Below are 27,726 nucleotides of genomic sequence, written 5' to 3'. Positions count from 1 at the left end.
TGATTTTACCAGACCACTGTATAGACAAAATACAGGTGACAGTGTTTAGAAAGCTGGATATTGATGGCCACACATAGAAACTGAATGTAAAACTGAGTTTATATCAATTGTTTTTATTAGATATCAGCAGTTTACAAATTTGAATTAAGAAAATTACAGAACAGAATTAACTTGAATTCATTCTTGGTTGAAAAGTTTCTTCTTTAAGGTCATAATCATTTTTCTGCAGGATGTCATCAGCAATAAATTCTAGACTGTCTAAAACACAGCCCTCTATTTCCTTATTCAATAATTGATAATTTATCAAAAATCTAAGGTTGTGCTAAACATTTTTAACAAGTATTTAATTAACTACTCTATTAGGCCCTTAGTATATTTCAAGTTTTTTTTTTCAATTTTTACACAATACAGAATTTTTAAAAGCACTTAAGGATTCTATATTGCAATTTTTTTGTAACTTTCAAAACTAGGAATAAATAGACTGTTCCCACAACAAGGTGAAATCCACTATTCAGCATTACACATTTTGACTTCTCCACATTTCACATCTAAGCACAGAACCTTCTAGCTGGAATACTGTATTAAACCACTAATTCCCCACCATTTTAATGCACATCAATTTATGACTTCAAGAGCTTTTGCTTCCTGGCAACACAGGTTTAAATTAAATGAATATTTTGCTACAGTCTACTGAACACCAGCACCTCCTTTCTCCTTCCTGCCTCACAGACAGAGCCAGTAATAAAATAAAGCTCCCAGCTTATCTAACAATAAGGCTGTTAAGAAATAAAGACTGGAAAGGAAGAAAAAAGAAAATGTATATGCAATGTAACAAGTTGCTGCAAGATTTCTGCTCTGTTAAGGTGAAACAGCACTAAGAGGCTGAGTCAGAAATCTGCACTAAGAAACGGGTAAAAACATCATCAGTCTTAAGGCAACCTTCATTTGAATCAGCAGAGTGATTACTCGTGTGCCTGAAGAGGAATCCTTTAGCTTCAGTTAGGAACCATATCGGTCCTAGAAAAGCAAAAACAAACACAAACCAGGTATGAGTGGGGTTTCCATGCAGAGAAATCAGTTTTACTTCCATTTGTGCCATAAATAGCAGCTGAATTCTTCAAGACTTTCAGAAAATTGACCAGTGCTTCCAAGAACTGGAGTTTAGGGTTGAATTCCAGGATAATCAGCCTGATTTTCAAACATCTGAGAGCTCCCAATGACCCCATACAGGAATTGCCAAGTGACTGGAGCACACAAAACATGCTGGACACTGAGGCCAGGATGGCTTATTTCATCCAAAAACATGGATCAGAGGTCAGCTAAAGAGCCAACACAAGATGGGCTGGATGCCCTCTGCAGATCCTTTCCACCCAAACTATTCCATTCTGAGTTAGGAACTGTGATGAGTTTAAAATAGAGTGACAACAAATAACTTTCATGATAGGATTTTTTAATTGTAAGGAAAAAGACATCCTAATGAAGGTGAGCTAGCAGACAGAGATTTATTTTCTAAATGATAAAGATTTATTGTCTGCTTTGAGAGGTCTACAGAGCTCAAAACCAAATGCATTCTGTTCTCCCCAAAGGTAATTCAGTGGCAGGATCCGTGGTACTAAATCCCTATAGAAAGGCTTCAACTGATGGTTAACAGATTGTGATATTTTTACTCACCTGTATAGATGTCATGACTCCATTAGCAAGGACAGAAAGTTTTCCAGCCACGGATTTCACTCCTTGTTTAAACTGAGTTATATCAGGAGCTGAAGACAAGACATTGCTAATATTGTAGCTTCCTAAAAGGAGACACACACACACACAGAAAAGTGAATTTTAAAATATTAAAATCAACCTTTTTTTTTTTTTTTCTCCCTGAAGTACAATGTATGACTAGGAGCACTAGGCAGAGATCTCAATGTCTTAAACGCACTTCCTTTGGATTGTTTTCAGGTTCTCATAATTCCACTCAAGAGTGCCATCCTCTACACTCTGCATTCCCAGGAAAGCAATTCATGTTTGGATAGCAGATGACTTATTGTGTACTTCCAGTCTATGACAATGGTGTTTTGTATCCTCAGCAGCTGTTATCCCCTTGCAATTTAAAGATGAGTGCACTTCAGAGGTGGCTGAAGTGATGAACCCTATTTGTGTGCATGCAGAGGGGTGATTTCCATGCCGTTTAAACACAAACATTTTGCCTTACTACATTTGAGGCTTGGAAAAATACATAGAAATTACAGTAAATGTAAATAAATTAGGTTTTATAACTCCAGAAAAATGCTGGCAATCCAGCCTTCCTTAAAATTTGTACAGAATTAGCTCAGCTGTTATTATGGAAAGTGCAGGTCTAAAGGTAACAGAAATCAAAGATAATTAATTAACTACTCTAACTGTATGCTAAGTATTAACATGCTAACAGTTACTGTCACCCACTCACTGGTGAAAATAATTACTGGCATGGTTTAGTGTCAAATATGGGATACTGTCAAAGGCACAAACCCAAGTAAACCAGAATCACAGAGAGTCAGCCCCAGAAAGGCCTGGGCTGGGAAGAACCTCAAAGATCATCTCATTCCAACCCCCTACCACGGGCAGGGACACCTGCCACTATCCCAGCTTGTTCCAAGCCCCATCCAACCTGGCCTTGGATACTGCCAGGGATCCAGGGACAGCCACAGCTTCTCAGTGCCAGGGCCACCCTACCTTCACAGGGAACAATTTTTTCCCAATATCCAATCTAAGCCTCCCCTCTGTTAGTTTAAATCCATTCCCCCTTGTCCTGTTACTCCAGGCCCTTGACAAGAGTCTCTCACCATCTTTCCTGTGGGATCCCTTCAGGTACTTGAAGGGCACAGTGAGGTCACCCCAAAAATCTTGGGAATAAATGGGGTTCCAGGGAGTAACCATCTCAAACCAGACCATTCTCCAAATGGAGACTCCTTTGAATCTTTCAAACAGGGGTGGAGGAGGAAGAGAGAGAAGGAAGATGGAACCTGTAGCTCCTCTGTCCTGGGAAGTTAAAGGCACCTGCCTCCTCAGCAGGCTGAGACAGACAATCCTGGAGATAACCTGTTTACCTAAGATAAGAGGATGGTTTGTAGCACAGATGTCTTGTCACATTAAGAGAACTTTGCACTCCAATCCTTCCACCCAGCACGGGTTTATAGGTATTTAGATGCTCTTTACAGATTATCTTCAAGAGTCCCCTCAGACAGCCCTATTTCTGAGCTGTAATCTGGACTTCCTTATGATCTCTTCCACTCATCAAATGGTTAAGGCATTTTTGTTACTAAAATCAGTCATAGAAATAAAATCTGCAGATATAAATAACCTGAGAAGCGCTAAACATTTCTCAGCCGCAAGAATTCCCTCATCATTTGCTGGCTCAGTTAAGTTCATGTAAACAAGGCAGGAAAGCATCTCCTTTTCTTGTGGTTTCCTTCCAAATCAGCACTTCCAAGTCAGCCACCTGGCTGACATCAGCATCAGCTTTGAAACAATGCAAAAAAGCTTTTTCTTGCAGCCCCCTCCTTGGTTAAAAACTTCCCTACAGCATTCTGTACAAAAGCAAGGAGCCCCCACTGACACCTCATCAGTGCTCATAAAAACAACCTCAGAGCAAAGGATGTTTTATCCTGGCAAGGTCTCCAGAACTACAGTGGTGTTTTTATTGACAGTGGCCTGATTACTTTATAGTTCCATAAAATAAACAGTGTCCTGTTTACTTTATGGAACTAATGATAGTCTGGGCATTCATTCCACACCAGACAAACTGTCAGTGCAGTAGCATTTCTCCAAGAAGGGCCACCCCTCAGTTTTTGGGGTGAGGGGGTGTAGCAGAGACATGCAGGAAAGGAAGTTTCAGTACTTGATATGGTGTGAATTTATGACACCATGTTGCAAATGCTCTTTCAAGTGCCTAAAGCAACTTACTGTGAGTTCTGCTTGATATCTTTTCCCTCATTAACTTTTTTTTTTTCACATTTCAAATTCTTAAACCCTGGCTTTATTTAAGCAACCAGTAACAGAAGTTATAAGTAACTATATAGTTATATAATACCTAAAACAAATATAATATATTATATTGCATATTTACATAATATATTATAGAAATATATTAACTATATAGTTAATATAAAATTCTGTTTCCTCCATGTGTGTGTGTTCTCTGCTAGTCAGTGTGTTCAAATTTGCTTTCAGGGGATCAAAACTAAACAGTCACATGTTTTTGGATTTTTCCCTCTTACTTTTCCAAAGTAAAATCAGATGCTGCACACTGTTTGTTTTTCCAGGCTGTTTGAATAATTACTCACAGATTCCAAGTTCTTCAGTAACTCTTCTTTTTCCAATTTCTTCAAAAGTTAAGGAATGAAACTCAACTGATTAAGCCTATAAAATGTTCCAGCATTTTGTGCCACCTTTTCCATTGCACATTATTGCACAATCCAAGAAGTGTTGGAAAGAAAACATGAGACATTTTCAATATCCTAAGGGGCTTCTTTTCACTCAATCTAATCTTTCTCCTTTCTGATTTGATGAACTACACTCTCCTATGTGAGGTGCTCCAACAAATCTTTGAAACAGACAAATGAAGATCTTCCTTAATAATTTTGCAAGGCCAGAGGTAGAAGCAAATATCCCACTGAATGGATATGCCATGCAACAGATTACATGGGAATTTCAAGTCCACTAACATTTATTTAATGATTTTTCCTAGATCCAGTATTATGACAGCTAATGAGCTACTTATGGTAACTGATCAAAAAAACTACCTGAGAGTCCATTTAGGTGTTAGCTCATTGGAAAATATTACAGTTTTCCTTTGATAGATGTTATCTACAAAACAGTCCCCAGTATAAAATACTGAACTTACAGAATCAAAAATAGAGAAATTGGAATTTAAGGGGTTAATTTTTAAACACTGACTCCACCTGCCATGGGTGTTTGAGCTATTAGCATTCTGCTTGCAGAACACAGAGATGACTGTGATCAGGAGCAGAGTCAGGGCCTGCATTCCCCACATTCTCACTCTGTTTGATTTGTACCTGCTGATTGTTTCCTCTGGTCTTCAAACAAGTCAGCTGAACTTATGGATGTGCTTCCAGAAAGCCTTTCTAGCCGAGCCCTTGCTTCATACTGGAAAAGAATTGAGAGCAAAAAGGATTTTATCACCTTGATGTCACCTTTTGAGGTCACGTCAGGCAATCTGAGAGACTCCAGACATTTAGAACTGAAGTTGTGCCCATTTCAGTTTTCACATCACTTACACTGAGTTTGCCACCATCTCATTTCTGAGTTACCCAAGAGTGACATTTATCATTACAACCCCAAAGGTCCCACCAGCTGTTGGTTACCCTACCCAGGTTTCCTACCCTGCTGGAAATCTGTGCAGCCATTAAAAACAACTAAAAAATGTGAAACCAAGGGGAAAGCACTGCAGTTAACATCCTGCTGACCCTTCCAACCACATTACACTTTTAACTCAACTTTTTCCAAGTTCCCTGCAAACAGTAATTATATTTTTAATTAGTACTTACACTGTTAGTTTTTCATTCAAAATCTGTATCTCACCTCCAAAATGCAGCACAATACTAATCTCTTTTTTCTAGGCTGATTCAACTCCATGCAATTCACTGAACAATTTCTTTATTTGGTTAGCTTTACAAAATTAATGATGTTTTCATGTAACAAATCCACAGCAGGAAGGTGTTTCAGCAGTGGTTTGTTGGTATCAGTTTGGGTATCCAGAACAAATTAAGCCTGATTCTATCAAAAATCAGGAGTGCTAAATCATAGTCTACCACTTCTATCATGAAAGAAGAATGATGGAGGTACAGTCCTGCATGCAACTGGAATTCCTTAAATTAAGTTATTAACAATCTGAAATTTGTACATTTCTAAAATAACTAATCAAGGGGACATAATTCTGTAAGCTCACAAATTCTACAAATTTTAACTATTTATTGCCTTCTTTCTAACTCACAAGAATACCATTTTTATAGTCAAAGAATATTATAACATTTAAAAATACTTATCACTGTTTCCTACTTACATCAGCCTGATCTTGCCTTCCAAAGTACATGTCTGATGAAATGGCTTTGACATTGCCAAATTTTTTCTGTGCCTCATCTGTGCTTGCAGAAGGTTCATGTTCAGGCTTACGCCGGGATGCAGGCCTAGAAGGAAACAAACTGCATCAGGGACAGAAACCTCATCCATATGAGAGTGAAAGGAATCAAACAAGAAGCACTCAAGTGCTCAAATTGTATAAGGAAATGAAAAATATGATTTAAACTAAAAAGAAAAGAGGCAGAAAACACCAAACAAGCACATATCCCCCCATTCTTACATCTTCTACTTGGTTGCAAAGATAGAAATTCAGCTGTCATAAAGAAAATATATTTTTTATCATCACAACCAGACCTGTTGTTTGTGTCTCTAGTACCTTCATCCTCAGAACTGAACACTCCAAATTTTCATTCATTTGTTAACAAGGCTTCCTTTGATTCATCACACAATAAACAAAGCAGGTATGTGCTCAGAACAGTGCAAATATTTGAGTTTCTCCCCACATCTTTTGTCCATTTCCTCTTTTGCTGGAAGTGTTTGGGAATTACCTCCACTACATGCACTGGACAACTCTGAGCACAACAGACAGTGCTTAAAATGTAAGGAAGAAATTCAGCTTACAAAAGAAATTTAGTCAGGAGATCCCTTGACTGCTGATGGAAGTTCTGGCCTAATTCTCCTTCTACAGACTGAAGAAAATCCCACTACTATGACCAGGACTCAAATCACATTAAAACTTGGGCTTTCTGGACAAAAATCAGTTTGGTTTTCTCGGTGTACCTGTCTGAAAATCCTGTGCTTTTTGAGGTTAACAATATATCAATGTCTTTACTATTATTTTCTTTCTTCCAAAAGGCATCTGAATTGTCATCCCATTTAGAGAAAGTGCTGCTCCTCAGATCTGAAGAATCAGAGTACCTAGAATAAAAGAAAGAAAAACATATTGAAAAGTCCGAACTTTGTTATTTATTGAGAAGTGGGAATATATTTATTTGTTAGATAATGACTGCTGTAAGTGTTCACTAGCAAGTAAGTTTTTACCAAAATTACAGTTGTCAGTAAATAATTTGGATTTCACAATACTGCTTTAGAAGCTTTGGACAGTTGAATCCAATGGCTCAAAACAGGCAGGAAAGCCTTTATTTCTGGTTCTGGTTTTGGTTTTTTGTTTTTTTTTTGTTTTGTTTTGTTTTTTTTCAGTTCTAATATTAAGAACTTCTGAGTTCTACCACACATTTGATTAAAATTAAATGCTAAGAACATATTTCTTGAAAGTGAGTCTGAATTTAATAAGGCAATCTTCTCTTGCACATGAAACCCATGGGGAAAACACAAAATAAAGAAAAGGGAAAAAAATGAAGCATGTTTGTGAATTCTGGTACATTATTTGATCTCTCCTCCTTTTGATTACCAACCCATACCTCAGCATATGTGGAAAATATAAAAAAAAAAAAAAAGAAACCACCAAAACCTATTAAAATGCCAAAGATTAAGATTTTGTGCTTGAAGAAATTTACCTGAAGTTTGGCTATGACCAGGATGGGGAGAAAGATGATCAAAACCATAGCGGGATAGGAGAATGGAACCATTCAGTAGAACAAGATAAGATATTAAAGTCTGCACCTGCATCTTGTGAAAAATACTCTTAAAAAAAATTCCCCATGTTTGCACTATGAATGGTCAGACCACTTGTTTTTGCAGTTCATGAGAAATGTAACATCTGCAGCAGCAAAGTCTCAGCACTGAGCATGGAAAATATGAGGGACAGATTTGGAATTAACCTCTACAAAAAGCAGGAGCCTCTCTCCTGACAGATAAAAAGAAACCACAGCAATTTTATAAATTCCATAGTAACAAACAATCAAAGTGTTTTTATGGATTTGAAGCTTTCCAGTTTCACAATGGCCACAAAACCATGGCATTGGGCAGGGGCTGCATGAGCTGATTTGGGTAAAAGTGTTTATTTTCTCTAACCTTTCCTCTCAGGTTTTTGCAGCTGTGAAAAATACTTCTTCAGTATTTGGGGTGGGAGAGAGAAAGAAAAACTGCATTTAACACAAAATTTAAAAAATTACATTGTGACATTAGTAAAGATTTTATTAACTGTAGCAAAAGAAAATATCAAAATTCAGGATTTTCAGAGGCTTCAATTTTATCTCTAAACCTTGAGACCTTTAGCTTGCTTAATTCACTTATCAACACCTTAATATCCAGTATGATTATTTTGCTTCTGGGCATATACTAAGATGATGCCAAAGCTACTTTGCCTCTATTTCAAAGTCACAGCTTGAAATAAAGGATAACAATACCCTTAAGAAGTCCAAATCTGACTGTTCTTCCTTTAAAGAGAATGAACTTGTGTACCAACTCCAATTAGATCCTCCCAGCTCGAAGCAGAACAAGAGCAGGGAACAGCCAGGTTACAATCTGTGCTCTAATCACTGAACCACAACACATGAAAAGCTCCTCCATAATTCATCCTTTGCCTGCTGGTAGCTGATGAATAATTTCAGAGCAGTAACATCTCTTTTCAGGCAAGCACTGAAATGCTATGCTTTATTTTACAAGACTGCTGCCACTTTCCTTGGACCCACATTTGTATTTCTGTTGCAGTGATTGCACTAGAAAACAGTGACACAAAAGCCTTTGTGCTTTTGTTGCCTGTCTACAAGCAATTAGGTACAATTTCTCATGTTGCTGTGGCATGGATCCAATAAAAGGCAGTTTATGAAAGCAACACCTGTTTACATCTCTCAGCCCAGAAACAGCTGGTTCATTGCAATTACTGCCTGTAAGATTTAATTATTTTCCTTCTCCCAAGAGCAATATTTTATAGTGTGCATTGCATTAATCCTCTGATAACAAATGTTTCAGTTGTTTTTTGCTCATATTTTACGTTCAGATATATAAAAGTCTCTGAAAAGGACTACAGACATCCACACAACACACCCAGCACAATACCTCAAGAAGACTGAGGTCTGTGCATTTGGCATGCAGAGAATGATGCAACATCTAATACCAGAATTCAATGCTTATTTAATTTCAAGACAACAGCATAAGAAAGAAAAAAGGAATGAACACAAGTCATTCTGACAAAAAATTCACTGGATTTGGAATACAGCAAATGAAAGTCTATATGGCAACTGCCCATGCAAGCAGAGACTAGACTCTGGACAAGATAAATCTACCAACAAATAGTTCAGACCACTTTTCCAACAAAGCTACCTCCCCTCCTTCACAAATCCATCTGTCACTGAGGCAAAACCAACTTTCCCATCACTTGTGATTCAATGTCCCCTGAAAGCGTGCTGGATGTGTCCACAGCTTCAAACTGCCTCCAACTCAGCTTTCAAAACCACTGTGCATATTTTTATGGAACCTGCACACACTTCTGGGCCCATCCAGAATCAAAAGCTTACAGAATACCTCGAGCTAGAAGAGAAGTAGGAATCTTCCACATCATCCATGTACTTCTTCTTTGGCTTTGCAATTGTAGGTGTTTCCTGCTCGATTGTCTGCATCTCCGAGGCGACTGAATGAGAAATGCCACTGGGGACAGGAAGAAAACAAGCATGTCAAGAGATGACAAAACTCATGCCCTTAAAGAAAAAAAGGAAATCAAAGCCCAAATCTAGTTTCTGAAGCTTGCTGAGAAAGCCCAAGCTATACAGACATTTAAAGAAAGAGGAATTAAAATAAAGGAAAGCCTTGGAAAATTGTAGTTCTCTCAAGCAGGGACAGGACTTCTCTGAACACAAAGCCCATTCTGACAGCTGGAAAACACAATCTAGGTTGACCTCTGTCTGGCAGGTTAGAACTTAAATCTATCAGAACTTTCCCTTGACAAAGAGAAGATATTTTGCTGATATTGCTCAAGTTTCCATAACATGCTCTAGTCCATTTCTTAATTTCCTGAGTAAAATGAGGGATAAGTGCATAAAACCACAGAGTATTTCAAATACAGTTTCCAGAACTTCACATACCTCCTACTGCTGCCCAATCCCATGCCAAGCCTCTCCAGTTCTGTTTTCTTCTTACCAGAGAGGTTTAAGGTTTCTTCTTTGGCTTTAATATCAAGATCTCTGTAGGCCAACCTTAAAGATGATACACTGGAAAAAAACAGTTATCAGAGAAATGTTCAATGCTACACTGAATCAGCTCAGGAATACTAGTAGACATTAACAATATTTATTTCAGCACTGTATTTTCTGATGTCTTCCCTTAAGGCACATCTGGGCTCAGCTAAGTCTCCATCCCTACCTCTAAACCATCTTAATATTTTCCAGTCACAGCAGTGCAGCAGAGACTAAGGTTTTTAATCTTGATTACAGAATTGCAGAAATACTGCTTAAATTTAATTTGTCAGGTCAAAAGGGATACAATTTTTATTGATTTTAATGAGCAATATTTTAATTCATCAGTCTCAACTGGCATGAAGTTCAAATGAACTTTCAGAAGAAAGGCAAATGAGATCTTGGATGCTGCTGGTAGATGTGGTGCAAAGCAGAAAGGAATAACTGGTAACATCTACCCAGCACTTCACGCAGGAAGATTAGTAGCCCTTCTCAGGAAATCTATTTTATGAATATCAAAATCTTATTTGCTGTTGATTAAAACAAATGGGAATACTGATCAAGTTTTTAGATGTAATTTCAGCTATCTATTCTTGTCAGCACACAGCAGAAAATAAGGAAATTCTGCAAGAATTTAAAATCACATTTAAGTCTCAGAACTCTTCCTCCTTCCAAAGTCTAAACTACAAACGAATCACTTCCACTCCTTGCCACATAAAGTCATATTGAATTAATTTAGTAAAGCTTAGTACTCAATCTTTTAAAATTAAAAACATCATACAAATTAGTTGGAAGCAAATGCAATTTTAGCAGAGTTCACCTTCCTTTCATTTTGGTATCTGCTGCCACCTAATTGATAATCTCAGGGAAACAAAGTTCTCTTGCCTCCACTGAGACTGGATCCATAAACTCGGTGCATGTGCATCCCTCATGCTTACAAGCATTTTTAGAGGGTTTCAGCTGCAGCAGAAAGGTTGCAGAACTTTTAATGAAAGTTGGCTTGGATCTTTGGATTTATACATTTCTGACATAAAACCCAAGACACTGCTTGGGACTTTCTTCCAAACTAAATTATACAGTCAAAGACAATATTGATAAAGAACAACAATACATGAACAATCTTTTTTTTTTATTATTCAGTTGTTACTTCAGAGTCTCTCCCCTGGTAGCTTTTGGCAAACACCAAGAACCATGATGTTGTGGTTAAAACAATTCAAATTATTCCCTTGGGATTGGCATTTTTAACACAATCAAAACATTCATTTCTGCAAGTACAACAGAAAAATGAGCAAAAGGAATGGGGAGGGTATTACAGACCAAAGACCTTGGTATCATGAGCAAAAAGTGATCCTGTAACTATGTAACAATTCAGAATACTTCTTATAAGGTTATAGGATGGATTCTCTAGCACCTGACAGGATGTTAAACTCTGTAACAGTAAAAGTGTACACTGACCAACTATTTAGTAGTATCATTTTGATGACAACCAATGGAATATTAAAAACCAAAAGCACTTAGCAGAGGAATCAGGAACAGCACCCTGTGAACTTTAGGGCTGAATATTTATTAATTAAGGTGCACCAACAGATTCAAGACCTCAGACAGAATTATTCAAAGGGTTTTGGTGAAAAGTGAAGGCAGTTCCAGTAGAAATCAGCTGACAACTTCATCAGGCAATTTGAGACATAGTTAAACTTCCTCTGCTCTTACCCAGCAAGCACAAGCTGAATATTCCCTATGCTCTTAGAAAGACTGCTTTCAATAGCATTGAGCTCACTACACCAAACCAAAATAAACCAGGTAACCAGCATGAGATGAAAAAAATTCAAGAGCTAAGTGTCTTCTTAATAATTAATTTTCTACAGTAATCAAGTGTATAAACATATATTTAATAGCCAAAAAAAGGCACTGGGGGAATTACTGCTTGGCTCATCTTAACCATGTCTGTTTGGGAATTTTTTTGAAGAACTGAAGTGTTATTTGCATATGCTAATTTATGGTAGTATTTAAAATGCTGTGAATTAGCTCATTAAATTAGGCTTCATGGTTTGCCATTGTGTAATTAATTCACACTTACAGTGGCTCTTCCTTCTCAGTCTTCTTACTACTGTGAAGATCTTGTTCCTTCATTTTATCTACAGCTTGTGCTTGTTTTTCAATCTCATTGAAGCTTTGGCTGCTCACTTTTTGGGCTCCCAAACCACCTTTTTTGGCACCAAGCTGGAATTATAGAAAAAACCAAGAGGCCCAAAATTACAACTGAGACAACCACCTCAGCTGACTCAACAGCCAGATGTGAAAGCAACAGCAAACACTACATCCTGTCTGGGAGCAGTTCTTGCAACAGCAAGGACAATTTGGAGCACAGAAAATACTTCTTTCCATATTTTGGACTTCAAAATTCTGCTTCTGCTAATTGTTCTTACAAATTTAGTTAGCTTTGCAATGAAGTCTCACAGAAAAATTGAAGTATTCAGGTTTTAATTGTTCAGATATTGGCAGGCTCAAACAAATATAACACATAGAACAACTTTGGTTTCTTTTGTTGTAGAGGAATAATATAATAAATTTTGTTGCAATGGAACCATTATTTATAAAACACTTAATACTGCAGATATGGATACAATGGTGCTGACTCAAATGGTGGCACAGCCCTCAAACTGCTACTCTTAGTCTGCTCTGTGTTTAATTCCTCACCTGCAACACTGCAGCAACAGTAAAATTCACAATGCATTTATCTTCAGCTTTTATTGCTTTAAAGCCCTCATGTACAAGGTCCAGGCCATGCACACACAGATCACAAACTGTACCTGCACTGTTCAACCCAGTTCTGTTGTTCTCACTGGAAGGGAACAGATCTGCACAAACCACTCAGAATAAAAAGTTCCTCTTAGCTATAAGGGTCTTCTGGTGGGAGTACAAAATAATGGGATTTAATCTAAATTATCTGCTCCAATAAACCCTCAAAATCTTCTGTCCTACAGTGGCCCAGACTTAAAAGAAGTGAGTCCCTGTAAGAAGCTGTCACCCTGACAGCCCATGTTCAGGGTGGCATTGGGGTGACTTTTAGGGCTGTTTCTTCAGTTGAAACAGCCACACATTCAAAACTTGAGCTGCCTTCCTCAGTTTTCCTGTGCCTTGAACAGGAATTCAGAGACACTAAACTCTCTTCCTGCCTCTTTACAGAGACCAGATGCTAATAAAGTGCTAAAGACTCCATGCAGAAGCAAGTCTGTAAACGATCTTTAAACTATCTTAAAATAAATGACCTATAATACAGTTAAAAATATTCATTGTTTACATACACTTACCCCCTTCTTAGCTTGATTTGGCTTCTTTTTTATGAAGGTGGTGTTCTCTGCAAGGATTAAATGTACATTAGTTAACATACAACTTTTATTAATTCCAGAACTGCAGAAGAAAATTTCTGTAACATCAACCTCAAAATAGTTTTTGCCATTTATTTTCATGTCTTTCTACACTGAGGGGCTGAGATACTAAACTGAGCTATGTAATAGAGCTGTGGATATCTCCAAGAAAATGTGGGGAGCTACCTTTGACTGGAATCTCTTGGAAATATGCAATAGGAATGAAATTACAGCTCAGTTGTCTCTTGCAGGTTCCTGCTAGTTAACAGAACAGGAAAGCAGGACTTGCTCTTCTGAATTAGACCTGAGGTCCACCTGACCTCATATCACTCCCAAGATGAGTTTCTTCCTGTCTTGAAAGGCATTGGCTGTGTTCAAACCCACCAGTGACACACATAGAACATACCTGCATCACTAAAACATCACAAGCATGACAAACAGCTCCTATATTACCAACTGCTCCTACAGCATCCTACAGGATGCCTGTGCACACAGAAAAAATACTCTGAGCTGAAATTTGCATGGAAAGGGGCATACACAGAACAGAGATTGCTCCCTTTAGACAGAACCTGTGATGTTCAAACCAACCAAGAAAAGCACTTGTCTTAGGAGAACATGTTAAAGGAACAAATGAGAAAAGCAGGAAGTGCATCCAGTGAAGTTTTGTGTAGTCTCCAGCTCTAAAATAACCAAACCCAAATAAAAACAGTGATGAAGATCATACCTGCCTAAAGAACTGAAACAGGTCCAGACAGCCCTTACTCTGTGCTGCTGAAAATGAACACTTTGTTCTCAGAAGCCTGGTCCTGCAGGACAAGCCTCACAGTGACAAATCACTGAAGTATTTTACTCTATTCTATCTCCATCAGCTTTTTTTCCTTACTCACAGCATGACAAACTGCTCAGTGTTAAGTATAAAAGCCTGGTCACTGAAGGTATTGCATTATCAACACAGGATCTTTCCAGTCCAAGTTCTTCTGTTCAGATTTCTGAAAAGGGAGCAAAATCTATTTCCACAGCTCTTCCTAGGCAGACATTCTCTTTCAAAAGGGATATTTGGGTTCCCTACACTGGCTGCTCTCCTCTGCTGCTTGCACTCCTTACCTAATGCAGGCTGTGGGGATGTGCTAAGGCCATCAACACTTGGTCCATGTTCTGACCCTAAAAGATAAGGAATAACAAGGGTAAAAATATCAGAAGGCTCTTTAAAATGCATGAAGTACCAAAACACATCTCCCTGTACACAGGGTAGTGCCTGGTAGAGACACCATAATGTGGTATTTCCATCATAGCTTTCCCAGTCACTAAAAGGGCAGCAGGCACCCCAAATTCTTGTGTCATTAAGCATGGTTAGGATATTTAACTGTTAAAGCAAGGTAAAAAGAGACTAAACTAAGAGAATATCAGAAAAATGCAAGTTATTGTTAACAAAGAATCAGTCATACCTTCAGAGGATTCTGGAATGTTTTCTGAAGTTTTCTGCTGGAGAGAAACTGGTTCTGGTAACATCCACTCTGCATCCTTTGCCTTGGAAAAAACCAGAAAGAATCAAAAGTGCACAGAAAACGGAATACATCAAATAAATATGAGCAGTTAGCTAAAGACTGCCTAAGCATCACTGGTTTATAATTATTGAATTCTTATGATTACAGCTTTTAGGATTAAAACCTGTACTCATAAGGGCAGCTATTAAAATTACACGAAATGCCTACCTTTACTAAAAACAAGATGGTTTCAACCTACTCCTAAGCACTTTTATTTTTCCTCTCAGGAATTCTGTTTACTATATATTCACCATCAAAAACAGTAAAATGCATTTTAACTGTGCTTTAGATTTATTTATTGTATGATGGATGATTTATTTACATATAATCACCACACCTTCTCCCCACTAGAAGCTCTTGCACTTCCTGTTTTTTACACATTTTTGATTGTGAGCAACATTCCTGCTGCATCCTCCCACTCCCTTCACACACATCCCCCTCAAAAGGCAGGTTTGTGACCAGCTCCCAACAAATGCTGTAAGAACTGTTACACTTCGCTGATTAAAACTCAAGGTACCACACAGTACATTTATATCAGAGCACTTCCAAGCAAAAAATCCTGGCTCCAAGTGGAACTGTTGTGTCTACAAAAAAATAGACTTTCATTCCATATTTAGCTACTATTTGGGTCATTCAAAATGATCCTCTTAGGAAGTGGTTCACATCCAGGAAGAATTCTGAGACTCACAGAAGGAAGAGTAGGTAAATATTAACTCCCTGACCTATCTTTTCTCTCCAAAGTTTTCTTTCAGGGTTTAATCTTCACCATAGAGCTCACAGTCAATCAAAGTGTTTAGAAAGCAAACAAGAATTTGAGAGGTAATTTGTACCTTGGTAGAAACATGGGATGCAAAAAAATCTTCCTCCTCTTTGTTCTGAGGTGATGCTGGTGGTGCTCCACACCCATCTGTCCACAGCTGAAATTAAGGGCCAGAATTTTACAGGTTAATTGCACTAATGTATTTTTTATTTTTCAATGCATTAATCTTAAAACAACTCTGGTTTGTTTTCAGGTTAAAAAATTATTGATATTTTTTCTTGTCCACATTTTTTCCTTACAAATTTATTCAGTGTTCAGTAGATGTCATTCCTTTTTTTATTGAATTCATACATATTTCATGTGCTCCTGGTGGATCAGCCAAAGCCAGATCTCAGGGCTGGGGTGCCCAGAGTGCCACAGGACTGCAGGATGGGACCACAACCTGTGACCTGCACTTCAAGATCACCCACAGGCAAATCTTTTCTCACAGCTCTTCCTACTCCATGCAGGAATAATGAGCTCTGTCAGAAAGGACAGTGAAGGTGCAACAAGCTCACCTCACCATTCAGCAATCAGCTCTACCACTAAGTCAGAAAAGGAATTTTTTAACATGTGTCAGGGGAGGCAATGGTGGGTACTAAATGCAATCATCTGAATAATTTACTTCAGTAATTTAAATAGCACATAATCACTTTAGTTTGCAGTGCACAGCTAAAAATATTTACTAAATATTTAGTGATTTTTTCAAGTATTTAATATCAAACTATTGGATGGAACCTGTAATTGAAGCAAGATAATCACAGTTCCTCAAAGAGTCATTTGGGGAACTTGCCATAAACTTAGATACACCCAGTATATTGCACTTACTTGAACATATTTTATATCTTAAGCTGTTCACTAAGTCAAAAGAAATATTCTCTGAACTTTGTGATGTGAATTCTATTGTCCATAGTATGAATAATTAAGATTATAATTATCTATTAAATTTCATGCTGTTTGATGCACAGATAAGAGAAAAAAACAATCAAGCCTTCTTGCTTTTAATTTCCACTCATCTGATCAACTTTAAATGAACCAGTCACAAAATTCAACAACCTGAACTAAACAATCAAAAGATGTTTTTTGTGTATGAAGAAGGGACCTGTTGTCAAACTTATATAACACTTCAGAAATAAATTCTGGATACTTTGCTTAACTCCTGTCAGCAACCTAACAATGTTTTGACAGCTTGCATGAACTGCCTCAGCATTTCTGATGGAGAACAGCAAGTTCTACACAACTTGCTAATTTCCCAAATATTATTTTTGCAAGGGAAAAAACAAAAAAATACATTATTTACCTGATCAAAACAAACCCCACTTAAATCACACACAGTCTGTAGTTAATTCCACTACAATTTTTCATGCTGTAGTCCTCTAAACATTCAATTTCAGATAAGCAAAAATAAAACCACTACATGGTTCATGGAAAAATGACCACGTTATCTGAAGATTGATTATCTTTTGTATTACTGATTAGAAATCTAAAGTGACTTTAGAGGGAAAGAAGGTGAAGTTTTTCAGGAATCTCCAGGCCTCAGGACACACACTACTCACATCAGTGCCATGCTTTCTGGTGGCCTGTGTTGCAAGAGATTTGATCTTCTCCTTGTAGAGCTGAGCAGCACGACTGTTGTACTTGGCATTGGTGTCATTGGTTGTGCACCCATGTTGGTGGAAAAAAGCAGACTGGGAAGCAGAGCACAGAAAATGCTGTGAGGAACAGGATTAAAAGCTAATGACATTTGACACAAAAATATATTGCAATGCAGCAAACTACTCTGCTCCTCTGCCTAAATCTAATCTTTTAAATTATGGAGTCTAAGTAATCTGCAAAGTACAAAGGAAACTCGACTCTGGTGACTTCTTTACATATAAATAAAACAAAAAACCCCAATACATCACCGTGATTCTTTAACAGCATATACAAATGCAAGCTTCCATTACATACAAAAAATCCTTGTTCTGGAATTAAGTGATTAAGAGGAAGGAAGAGGTAAAATTAATTGCCAGTAGCTGTGCTCCAGAGAGGACATTTCTAATGCTTTAAAAGGCACTGCTTGGATTCATCTCTGTCAGGAGAGATCAGTGCATGCTCAATAGTATCAAAATGAGCATACAAAAATGGTCTTCATTGAAATGAAAGAGATCTAGGCACATATCTATGTGCCCAGATATGTTTATAGGCTTGTGTATTATATAAAATTAATAAATGAAGACTGTGCATTTCTGCATGCAAATATATACCCCTATTAACTTGGTACTCAGAGGGGCTTCTTAGAAACCCTAATTCCAATTACCATAGAGATTTGGTCTGAAAGCACAAGGAACTAAGGATGCTTTGGATTGTCCAGGTATCTGAAACACAGCAGGAAGTTCAGGACTGCTGTTATCCAGGATTCAGCATCATCAAGCAATTACAGAACACAAATGACTGATATTAATCTAGTAAGGCTTCTAGCCAATAGTTTGTAAAACTCAAATTTGGTATTTAACTGGAACCAAAAGGGAATGGTTTTTTAGTGCCATTAAAAGAAAAGTGTTAATTTTACTTCAAATGTCCAGACAATTTACCAATCTGTTTTTTCAAGTTTCAAGTATTAATCTGCTGAAGCAATCCAAAGCAGGCCATTGAGAATTTAAGGTATTTGGGGAGTTGCTGAGGGTATTCTGCACCTCTTGGTACAATGTATGATAGGAAACAGTGACATCCAAGAAGGAAGACAAAACCCCACAAAATTAAACAATTATGGTTTATTGTTATTCTTCTCCTAACAGGCTAAGACTAACAGAAGTCTTTTTCAGACGTTGCCATCTCTTCTTTCCAACTGCCTCAAACCCTTTACACAGAAGAATTGATATCATTTAATCAAGGCTTTTAAGCATTTGGCTCAAAAAGGAACTATTCTTAACATGATTAAGAATATGATGATTATTCTTAACATGAAATCCCCCTCTTCTCATTAGTCAAAGCTGTGATTTTTTTGTACTAATGACATAACAGAAACTGGATGAGGACATTTATATAACAGCAGTACTAACATGGAAAGGAATAACTTAGCAAGGACAGGCAGAAGAAAAAGAGGGAGAAGACACCATGTAACTGCTCAGATCTGTAAGCCTGAGATAGTGACTTGCTGCATGCCAAATTCAAAGAAAAATATCTGACCGGAAAATACAGAAATGGAAGATAAGTAACAATGACCCTGAACTCAGCATTTTTGTATGTAAATAGGAAAAAAAATTAGAAAAACCCTAAAGACTGATGATGGCTAAAATTGTCAAGGAAAACACAGTGGAAAGCAAGCTTGGGTGAAGCTTCCTAAAGAAACAGCATTAAGGACCAAGCACAAATGAAAAAATACAAGGGATAAGCATTCAGCAGAAATTGCTTTTGGAAGTTGCATCTTCCCACGCTGGGTGGGCCAACTTAAGGAAGAACTCTCAGTTATTTGTGGAAAAAGGTGGGGAAAAATTGCCAATGAGCTTACAAAAAACAAAAAGGGAGACTGAGAACAAGACATCTGTCAACAGAACTTCAATTTACAAACATGCTGTGTAAGTACATAAAAAATCAAGTTGAAAGTAACAGCCAATGTGAATTGGCCCAAACCATGACACTGCTAGTCCCCCTCCAACAATGCAGCATGTCTTATCTGCAGTGCTAACTCAGGTAAGTCAGATCTTTACTCCAGGGTGACTTTTGGCAGTTCTGTGGGTTTTGGCATGGTTTTTCATGAGCCATGGAAGGAATGATGGTCACAGGAAGGGGCCATAAGCTTGCTTTACAAGCCATCTTTGAGCAGCTGTCTAAATAAGATGTGTACTGACAAGGAACCTGATCTGGCCTTTCCAGTGATTTTCATCACTGACTTATAAGAAAAAAACAAAACCACTTTTAGACTATACCAAAATGGTGAAGGTGCAAGAATGGAGGATGAAATCAGCATCAAGAGGAATTCTTGAAAGACAGGGAGGTGGGACAGGGAGAATGCTGTATTAAAGAAAAAGGACTGGAAAAATAAAAGTAATCCCAGGAAGAGAGACAGTAAGGACAGACAACATTTTCCAAGCCTACCAAGCTTCGATGTGCAAAGCAAATACTTGGGAGTACGTACAGCATTTGCATTTCCTCCAACCTGCATGCATCTCAGCTGGAACCAGGACCAATTGGAATCCAGTTCTGTTGACCTAAACACAAAGAAATGGTTTTAGTGTCACCACCAAAGCCATTTAAAATCACTTTGTTTCTGGCTTTTTGCCAAGTGTTTCTCTTCCTACCTTTTTTTTGTAATCTGTAGTTATTTAGTTATTTATCAGCCCCCAAAAGGCCCTGAGTCAGCAGCTGGGACACTCATCAGGAACAGAACCAGCTCAGGGTGCAGCTTTACTGCACCAGCTGCCTGCCTGAGCACTACCCAAGTACCAGAATAGTTGTGTATGTATGTACAAAACCACAGAATAGTTTAGCTTGGAAGGGTAGAACTCAGATGCCACCACAATGAGCTGCTTCAGGAAGCAAAGCTGGCAAACTGAACACAATTACCAAGAAGCTATCAGATACAGCAAAGCCAACACAATCAGAAGCTGAAGGAAGAATGGGTTTTCCTCTCTGAGCAGGTCTGTGAACAAACAAAACCATTAAAAGATGAATTTTGCTGTCCAAACTCAGCAACACTTACCGAATGAAGCTCAAGTGAACGCCAAGGGACCGGTGGGTGCCTGAGCAATCAATACAGAGGAACACTCCATAGGTGATGCTTGCCCAGCTGGGGTTCTTTGCTCCACAGTCAAAACACACCTGAAAGCAAGGAAACAAACATCAGTAACAGGACTTGAGCATAACCAGGCCTTAGAGTTGTATTACAGGTCAATGTAACACTCCTGCAGTGATCCAACTTTGTTAACTCATTCTTACAGCGTTTGTTGACAACTCCATGTATCCTAATTTTGGACATCTAAAGAGCAGTTACACAATCTGCCCACACAACTACAGCCTCCCCATTTCCAAAAATAACCACTGTACACAGGTTGAGAAACCAGGTCAGAGAACCCACATCAGCCTAGTTCAAACACACGTTTAACACAGCACTTCCAGCACTGCTGGAACAGGAAAGCGGTTAAGAAACATTTCCCCGAAGGCAGCCTCTCCTCATGTGGCACTTTTGAGTCCCCAGAAGGTAATCAGCAGGACTAATGCCCTCATTATCTACTTTCCTATACTGAAACCTTGACCTTCAGGGCAAGCCATGGTAATGCAGCTGTGTGAAGAAGGCCTCTGAGCACGGCTTATCCAGACAGCCTCTGCAGATATTCGCATGATTCATCACACACCAATTGCCACATCAGCCTTTCCACTGTCTGTGCCACGCTGGTTAAAAAGAAACCAGGTCCACAATTACTGCATGGGCAAACCCAGGAATTTCCACCATGATGGACCTCTAACACTCAGCCAAAACAGCAAGAGCTGTGTCTGTGTGTGTCTCATACACTCTGCAGGTCAGCAGACCACAATTTTCAAGTCCTTTTTCAGCTATTCTGAGTTTTGTGCTTCTTTGACCAAGGAAAGCAAGAACCAGAAAAAAATATCTGATACAAATCAATTATCAAATGCTAGGAATACAATAACTTTACACAGAAACAGCTATTCTGACTTAATTCCATGTGTACACATCTATTCCTGTATGACAGGATTTATCTGATCAATGCTTTTTCAGAGGTATCTGCAAAGATTGCAGAGCAGTATTTTTACAATAAAAGCATCCACCCAGGGGCACCTAATAAGAAACAACTCCACAGAGACAAGCTTTTACATGCAAATTGACAGCATTCCAATTTGCAACTTTATCCTTTAATGCCCTCCTATAAACTGAATGCATCCTCAGATAGCAATGGAAGTTCTAGCTATATGCAGATATAAAAAATAAAGTTTATTCCAAGACAGGTGGGACCATATGGAACATCACAAACAGGCCACAGAGCTTCCAGCACCTCCTTGCCAAGCTGAACAACAAAATAAAAATAAAATTAAGAAGTCTTCTTGCCAGAAACTCCCTCTGTAAACCTGGACAGAGATTTTTGTCTCTATTTTTTTGTACATATATAGTCAAACAAGCCCCAACTACATGCCCAAAGCAGTTTGAGGCTGAACTCCTCAGTTTAATGTGGGTCTATTTAGCCTGGGCAGTCCAAATTTATCAGGCACAAGCACAGCTCACCAGCAGATCCAGCATTAACCCTTCCAACACCTGCACACTCCAAGGGAGAGCTGCAGTCAGGCAATGACTGGTAACACACACACAGATCATGGAGATCACAGCTCCTGCAGGTGCCACTCCTGCCTCTCCCTCTCAACAGGCACCTAACACTTACTGAAGTTACTTACATATCCCACTCCTGCATGTGGAAATGGGGCATTCACTGCCATACAGCAGCAATGAGAGCAACACAGAATGGGGGACAACAGGAGGGGTTAGAGGGAGCTCCTGAAACAAGCTCAGGTGGAAGAATGGCACAGAAGGGGTGGGGGAAAAAGGATGAGTAAGACTTCATGTATGCCATATTCTAAGAAAATACACAGCCTAAGTAGCCAGAAGTTGTTATTTATTTTTTCAAATTCTGTGAAGCAGCTCCTTAAAACACAGGAGATTCATTTTCATTTTAAATTGACTATTTTCAGGCTTTTTCTTGTAAGGCCAAAGGAGGATGGGTCAACAAAAAAGGAGAAGATTCTGATTGACACCAAAGCCAAGAGAGCAACCCTGGTCTCACTTCTGATACAGGAGAGCAAAGCTGACTTACAGATGGAAGTCTTGTGGAAATTCCCTGGAGTACAAATGGGAAACGAGAATCTGGAGTGGGTGGTTAAAAAAAATTTCCATGTTTTTAAAAGTTCAGTTATAAACATACCTGAAGATCCTTCTCCTTTCCCCTTCCTTCCTTCCAATTATGAGCACTTTGAAATTTCAACATCTCAAAGTCAATTGCATCACCTTGGAGTTGGCTGCAACAGCTCAGTGTCTTCACTCTCACAGGAGTCTCTACCAGACACCCGTGGAGATTATTCCCAGGCATAAAAATGCACCTTTCAGGACTGAGACACAAGCAGGAACATCCAATTTTCTTCTGAAAGCAAAGGAGGAACTGCTATTTCCATCAATGCTATGCAACAGAAATAGATGCACATTTCACTAACATTTAGACTAATTTTTCTTAGTTTTCTCAATTTTTAAAGTGCTTCTCACCACATAAATTTTAAGAAGAATCAGGGGGAAGAAATTAAAAGCAATTTCAGAGTCACCCTAAGAAATTGTTTCCATTTAAAAAATAAATTGTATTTCCCGTACAGATTTAGGTGCAATCAAAATATTAAAGTATTGATTGAAAATAAATTTGAAGGATACGCTTAAATAACCTAGTGCTTTCAAAATACACTTGCATGCTTTTTGTTTACTTTGTGTTGAAACACTTCACAGTGTAGATTCAGTAAGAGTCACTTAGGAGAAAAACCAGCCAAAGATGTAACTGAGATGTTTGCACAAGAGCAAACACAGAGATTTGGGTAGGATCCACAGCAAGCAGTCAATAAATCACAAATCATCCACCTTGCGCAAAGCACCTACATTACCAAAAAAATAAATTAAATATTGACCTTGGCTGTGGAAATGCAGTAATAAATAGCTGACAGAAATGCTATTTTTGGCACAAGCAGAAGAGGTGAGTAGGTTCAGGAAGAGCACTTATCCCTGAGGTCAGGGTTACACAGAGACTTTCAGCCTCTCCATTTTGAACCTCCCCCAGAACGGGGCTCCAGCCCCAGGGCAGATCCACACCTTGCCATTCCCGGGCCGTGGATCCAGCTGCCTGAGCACCAACCCAGCTGGAACTCAGCAGGCAGTGCCACACTCAGCCAAGGGCATCTTGTGCCACTATTGCTATGTCAACACTGACCCAGGCAGCCCCTCTTAGTCACCAGCCACTGTCCCCAGATATGCTTGCCTCCTTCTCCGGCATCAGCATTACTAATCCCGCTGCTGATCCCGCTGGGAAGCAGCTCCGCACGGGCACCTGGACCCAGAGCAAAGGTAGGGCCAACTCACAGCACCGCCACCTGGCCGGGAATGCCACCCTAAGGGAGGGAGCTGCAGGGCTGGCCACGGGAAGGCAAGGGGACTGCCTGCCTTGGAAGCGCCATCAGCTCAAAATGACTTAAGGGACACAAGATAGTAGAGTCCATGCTGGGGCAAAACCCAACACAAACACAAACCATACCCAAATAACACTGTAATAACAAAACTCAGCTACTGATAAACCACCAGCAATGCACACACACTGGGAGTCCAAGCAGAGACAGGATGAAAGACAGAAATGAAAAAAACATTTTCAGAGGAACAGATCTAAAAGGTCTGACAGAATCAAAGAGACTTTCAGCACAGCCTGAGAGGGCAAGTCTTCAAAGGGGTTGAGCTGTACAACTCAAACACTCGAGTTAACAATATCAAGTAGCTTAAGGACTATGAACATATTTATGGGTACAAAATACATCCTACTTTGTAGCATGTTTGTTAAGTCATCAGGCGGCTGATCAACAGCCTGCTGTCATCAGGCAGCTCTACATTATGCAACATCCAAAGACACCAAGAACTCAAAAGCTCATCACAAAGGGAACTAACATCAAATTACAGATGTTAATTTCAAGACAATTATTAAAACATCACTTTCAACACACTCTAACCCACATATTAAACTGTACATTTATTTAAATGAGAATTATGTTCCTAAGCTCACATGCACTAAGAACTACTGCAGAGCACCCAGAACAGTGTAAATGCACATGCCTGCCTAGAATAGGCAGTTCTTCCCAAACTCTATCCACAAACTGCACAGCTAAGGCAAATTACTAAGCTTTTAATCCAGAACCCTTTTCAATATTTCCACTTTCCCATGTCTTTCCTCCCCCCCAAAAACGATTTGCAAATAAAAGGGGCAGACAGACTGCTTAGGAAGAGCACAACTAAAGGAAACAGAAAGGAAACAAACATGAGATGAGAAACTGATGGAAGAAACAACTTTTACTTCAGAAAAACAGTCAGACAGGCAGGAGTGGTAGATTTGTGAGATCTAAGCTGCTGTTTTTCACTCTCCCTCTCTGCCTTCTTAGGTCAGCCAGACCGGGCACCACTGCATTGTTGTCGAGTTCTCTGTGCCTGGGCCACTTCTGTGCCACTGGCCCACGGTGAGTGGCAGCACACATTGTGCCACTACTGCTATGTCAACACTGAATGTCTGTATGACATCTGACATGGGGAGACAGATGTCTCCCCATACACCTGAGCAACCACAGGTGCCACATCCACCTGATTACACAGGAACAAGGAGTCCAGCACAGGGGAACCGCTCCAGCTTGCCAGCCAGGGGCAGTACTCACTAGTCCTCCTGTGATCTCAATACAAACAAAAGCACCACAATTGCCATAAACTACTCAATTTTCAGGCAGAATGCCAGTGAATTTCAGGAGCTTGTAAGAGATCTCTCACCGTCGTTGTTGGGACTAGGACCTTTCCTTGATAAACTTTTTACTCCGTTGCAAAGGCAAGTTTTGAGAATACTTTTGTTAGAAACTGAGTGCTCACCTCTGAGCTCTGCTTTGAGAAACCAGACCTGCATAGTCTCAATGAATTGTGTTCAAAGAGTGGAAGTCAGTTTCGGACAGAGAGAGACATCCGGATTCCTATTCCCAGAAAACAAACCCAACGTGTTCCTTCACCGCGCTAATCCGAAGTTTCCTGGTGGGTGTATATTTCACATATGTTCTCAGCCTACATCGCAAAGCCAACACAAACAAGCGGCACAGAGCAGCCGAAGGCACTTGTGCCGCGTCACCTTTCCCAGCCCAAGGGGCACTGCAGGAACACCTCCACACCCGGGAAACCCACCCGGGCACGGGACAAGCCCAACGGGATCCAAAAACAACAAACTTTTAGCACTGCACAGGTGGCTTTGCCACTTCGCTGGATAATAAAAACAGGGAACAAAAATAAAATAAACACACGCTCAACACTACGTTGCAGCTGGTCGGGAGCTTGCTTTTATGTTCAGCGGAGCTGACCCTCGCAGCGGACCTGAGGCAACCGGTGGGCGCCGCGCCTCCCTCCCCAAGGGCTCATCCCTTCGGGATGCGGGATGCCGGCCGGAGGGACGAGGGGCAGGCAGGGCAGAGCTCCCCCGCCCCCGGGACAGCCATCCCGAGGACCCACTGGGCCTTTCCCTGCTGTCCCGGGCCGGACGTGCCCAGCTGCGGGCCCCGCGCCTCCCCCGCCCCGCCGGCTGTGCGACGTGTCACCGCGGCGGAGCGCTGCCCGCCGGCCCGGCGCGGCCCTTACCTTGTTGGTGGGCACGGAGCGGAGCCGCTTGAAGATGGCGGCGATGTCCTGCTTGCTGGGCTCGCACATGGCGCCGGGAGAGCCGGCAGGGCCGCCGGGGGAACCGTGAGGGAGAAGGGCCGGGGCTGCCGGGGCTGCCCGCGCCGCCGCTCCCGGGACGCTCCGCCCGCCGCGGCCCGGCCAGCCCCACGCCTGGCGCCGAGGGCGGTGCGGCCCCGCCCGGCCCGCCCGGTTGCCCGGAGACGGGAGCGGAGCGAGGCGGCCCCGGCGTGCGCGGTGCGAGGGGGTGCTGGCCGCGGTGGGAAACCCGCACGCAGCGGCTGCGCCCTGCGCAGGGACACGGCAGCTTTCGGCCTGGAAAGGATTCGGAGATGAGCGAGCCCAGCCTTTGAACGCTCGGCGCCGCGTCAGCCGCACCGCGGCACTGAGCGCCACGTGCAGCTTTCCTACAGCTCCGTGAACGGGGATTCCGCCGCCTCCCTGGGCAGCTCGTTCCGATATATAATCACCCTTTCCATGAAATAAATCCACCTTATACCCAAACTAAACCTTCCCTGGCACAGCCTAAGACTGTGTCCCCTCATCCTGCCCCTTGTTCCCTGGGAGCAGAGCCTGGCCCCCAGCTGGCTGCACTCTCCTGTCAGGGAGGTGTGAAGAGCAATAGAGCTCCCCTGAGCCTCCTTTTCCTCCAGGTTAAACCCCTCCAGCTCCCTCAGCCGCTCCTCATCAGACTTGTGCTCCAACCCCTTGCCCAGTTCCGTTCCCCCCTCTGGACACTCTCCGGCCCCTCAGTGTCCATCCTGCAGTGCCAGGCCCAGCACTGGACACAGCCCTTGGGGTGAGGCCTCCCCAGTGCCCACATGTGGCAGGGGCACAGTCACTGCCCTGCTCCTGCTGGCCACACCATTGCTGGCCCGGCCCAGCAGCCATTGGCCTTCTCGCACACCCGGGCACGCACTGTGGGCCAGCAGGGCCAGGCCCTTTCCTGCTGGGCTCTTCCCAGCCCCTCTGCCCCAGCCTGGAGCTGCTGGAGGTTCCTGTGACCCAGGCACAGGACCAGCACTTGGCCTTGTTGAACCTCATCCCTTTGGTCTCAGCCTATTTACCCAACCTGTGCAGATCCCACATCATGGGATGTGGCAATGGAAATCAGCCCCTCTCAGACCTCCAAGAAATTCTTTTGACTAAACTAGGAGGCCTGACATGAAACTTTTAATATTTTTAGGATGATGAAAAGGCCAGAAACAATAAAAACCATTTTTCCTGTCTCTTCTTATACTTCACGAAGGCTACAAAGCCAATATCCAAGAAATTATCATACAATCAATTAAATGATCCTTCTTTTCTCTACAGGTCATCACACACTGAAATCTGAGGGCTGTATGACCCAGGGTACTTGTGAGGCTGTTCGCTGACGACATTTGCAAGCAGAAAAGTAAAAGAAATGGACCCCCCTGGAATACCAGTCATGTAACCTTCCTCTGAGACAGACTTG

At 40.7% G+C, this 27,726-nt stretch overlaps 1 protein-coding gene across 1 annotated transcript; it reads right to left on the bottom strand.

The window, feature by feature from the left end:
- Positions 1 to 93: 93 nt before the first annotated feature.
- Positions 94 to 26,370, bottom strand: ARFGAP3 (ADP ribosylation factor GTPase activating protein 3). The gene is made up of 16 exons (XM_063154164.1): positions 26,232 to 26,370; positions 20,532 to 20,650; positions 19,968 to 20,040; positions 17,407 to 17,538; positions 15,882 to 15,968; positions 14,953 to 15,034; positions 14,612 to 14,668; positions 13,451 to 13,497; positions 12,217 to 12,359; positions 10,050 to 10,175; positions 9,493 to 9,615; positions 6,847 to 6,984; positions 6,050 to 6,173; positions 5,043 to 5,133; positions 1,672 to 1,793; positions 94 to 1,017 (listed from the first exon to the last, which is right to left on the bottom strand). The coding sequence occupies exons 1-16, from the start codon at positions 26,298 to 26,300 to the stop codon at positions 1,000 to 1,002; spliced, it is 1,551 nt and encodes a 516-aa protein (XP_063010234.1). The 5' UTR covers positions 26,301 to 26,370; the 3' UTR covers positions 94 to 999.
- Positions 26,371 to 27,726: the final 1,356 nt, after the last annotated feature.

This window comes from Melospiza melodia, chromosome 4 (assembly GCF_035770615.1).
Source record: "Melospiza melodia melodia isolate bMelMel2 chromosome 4, bMelMel2.pri, whole genome shotgun sequence".
Taxonomy (NCBI): Eukaryota; Metazoa; Chordata; class Aves; order Passeriformes; family Passerellidae; genus Melospiza; species Melospiza melodia.
This window is presented reverse-complemented; position numbering and strand designations above follow the sequence as displayed.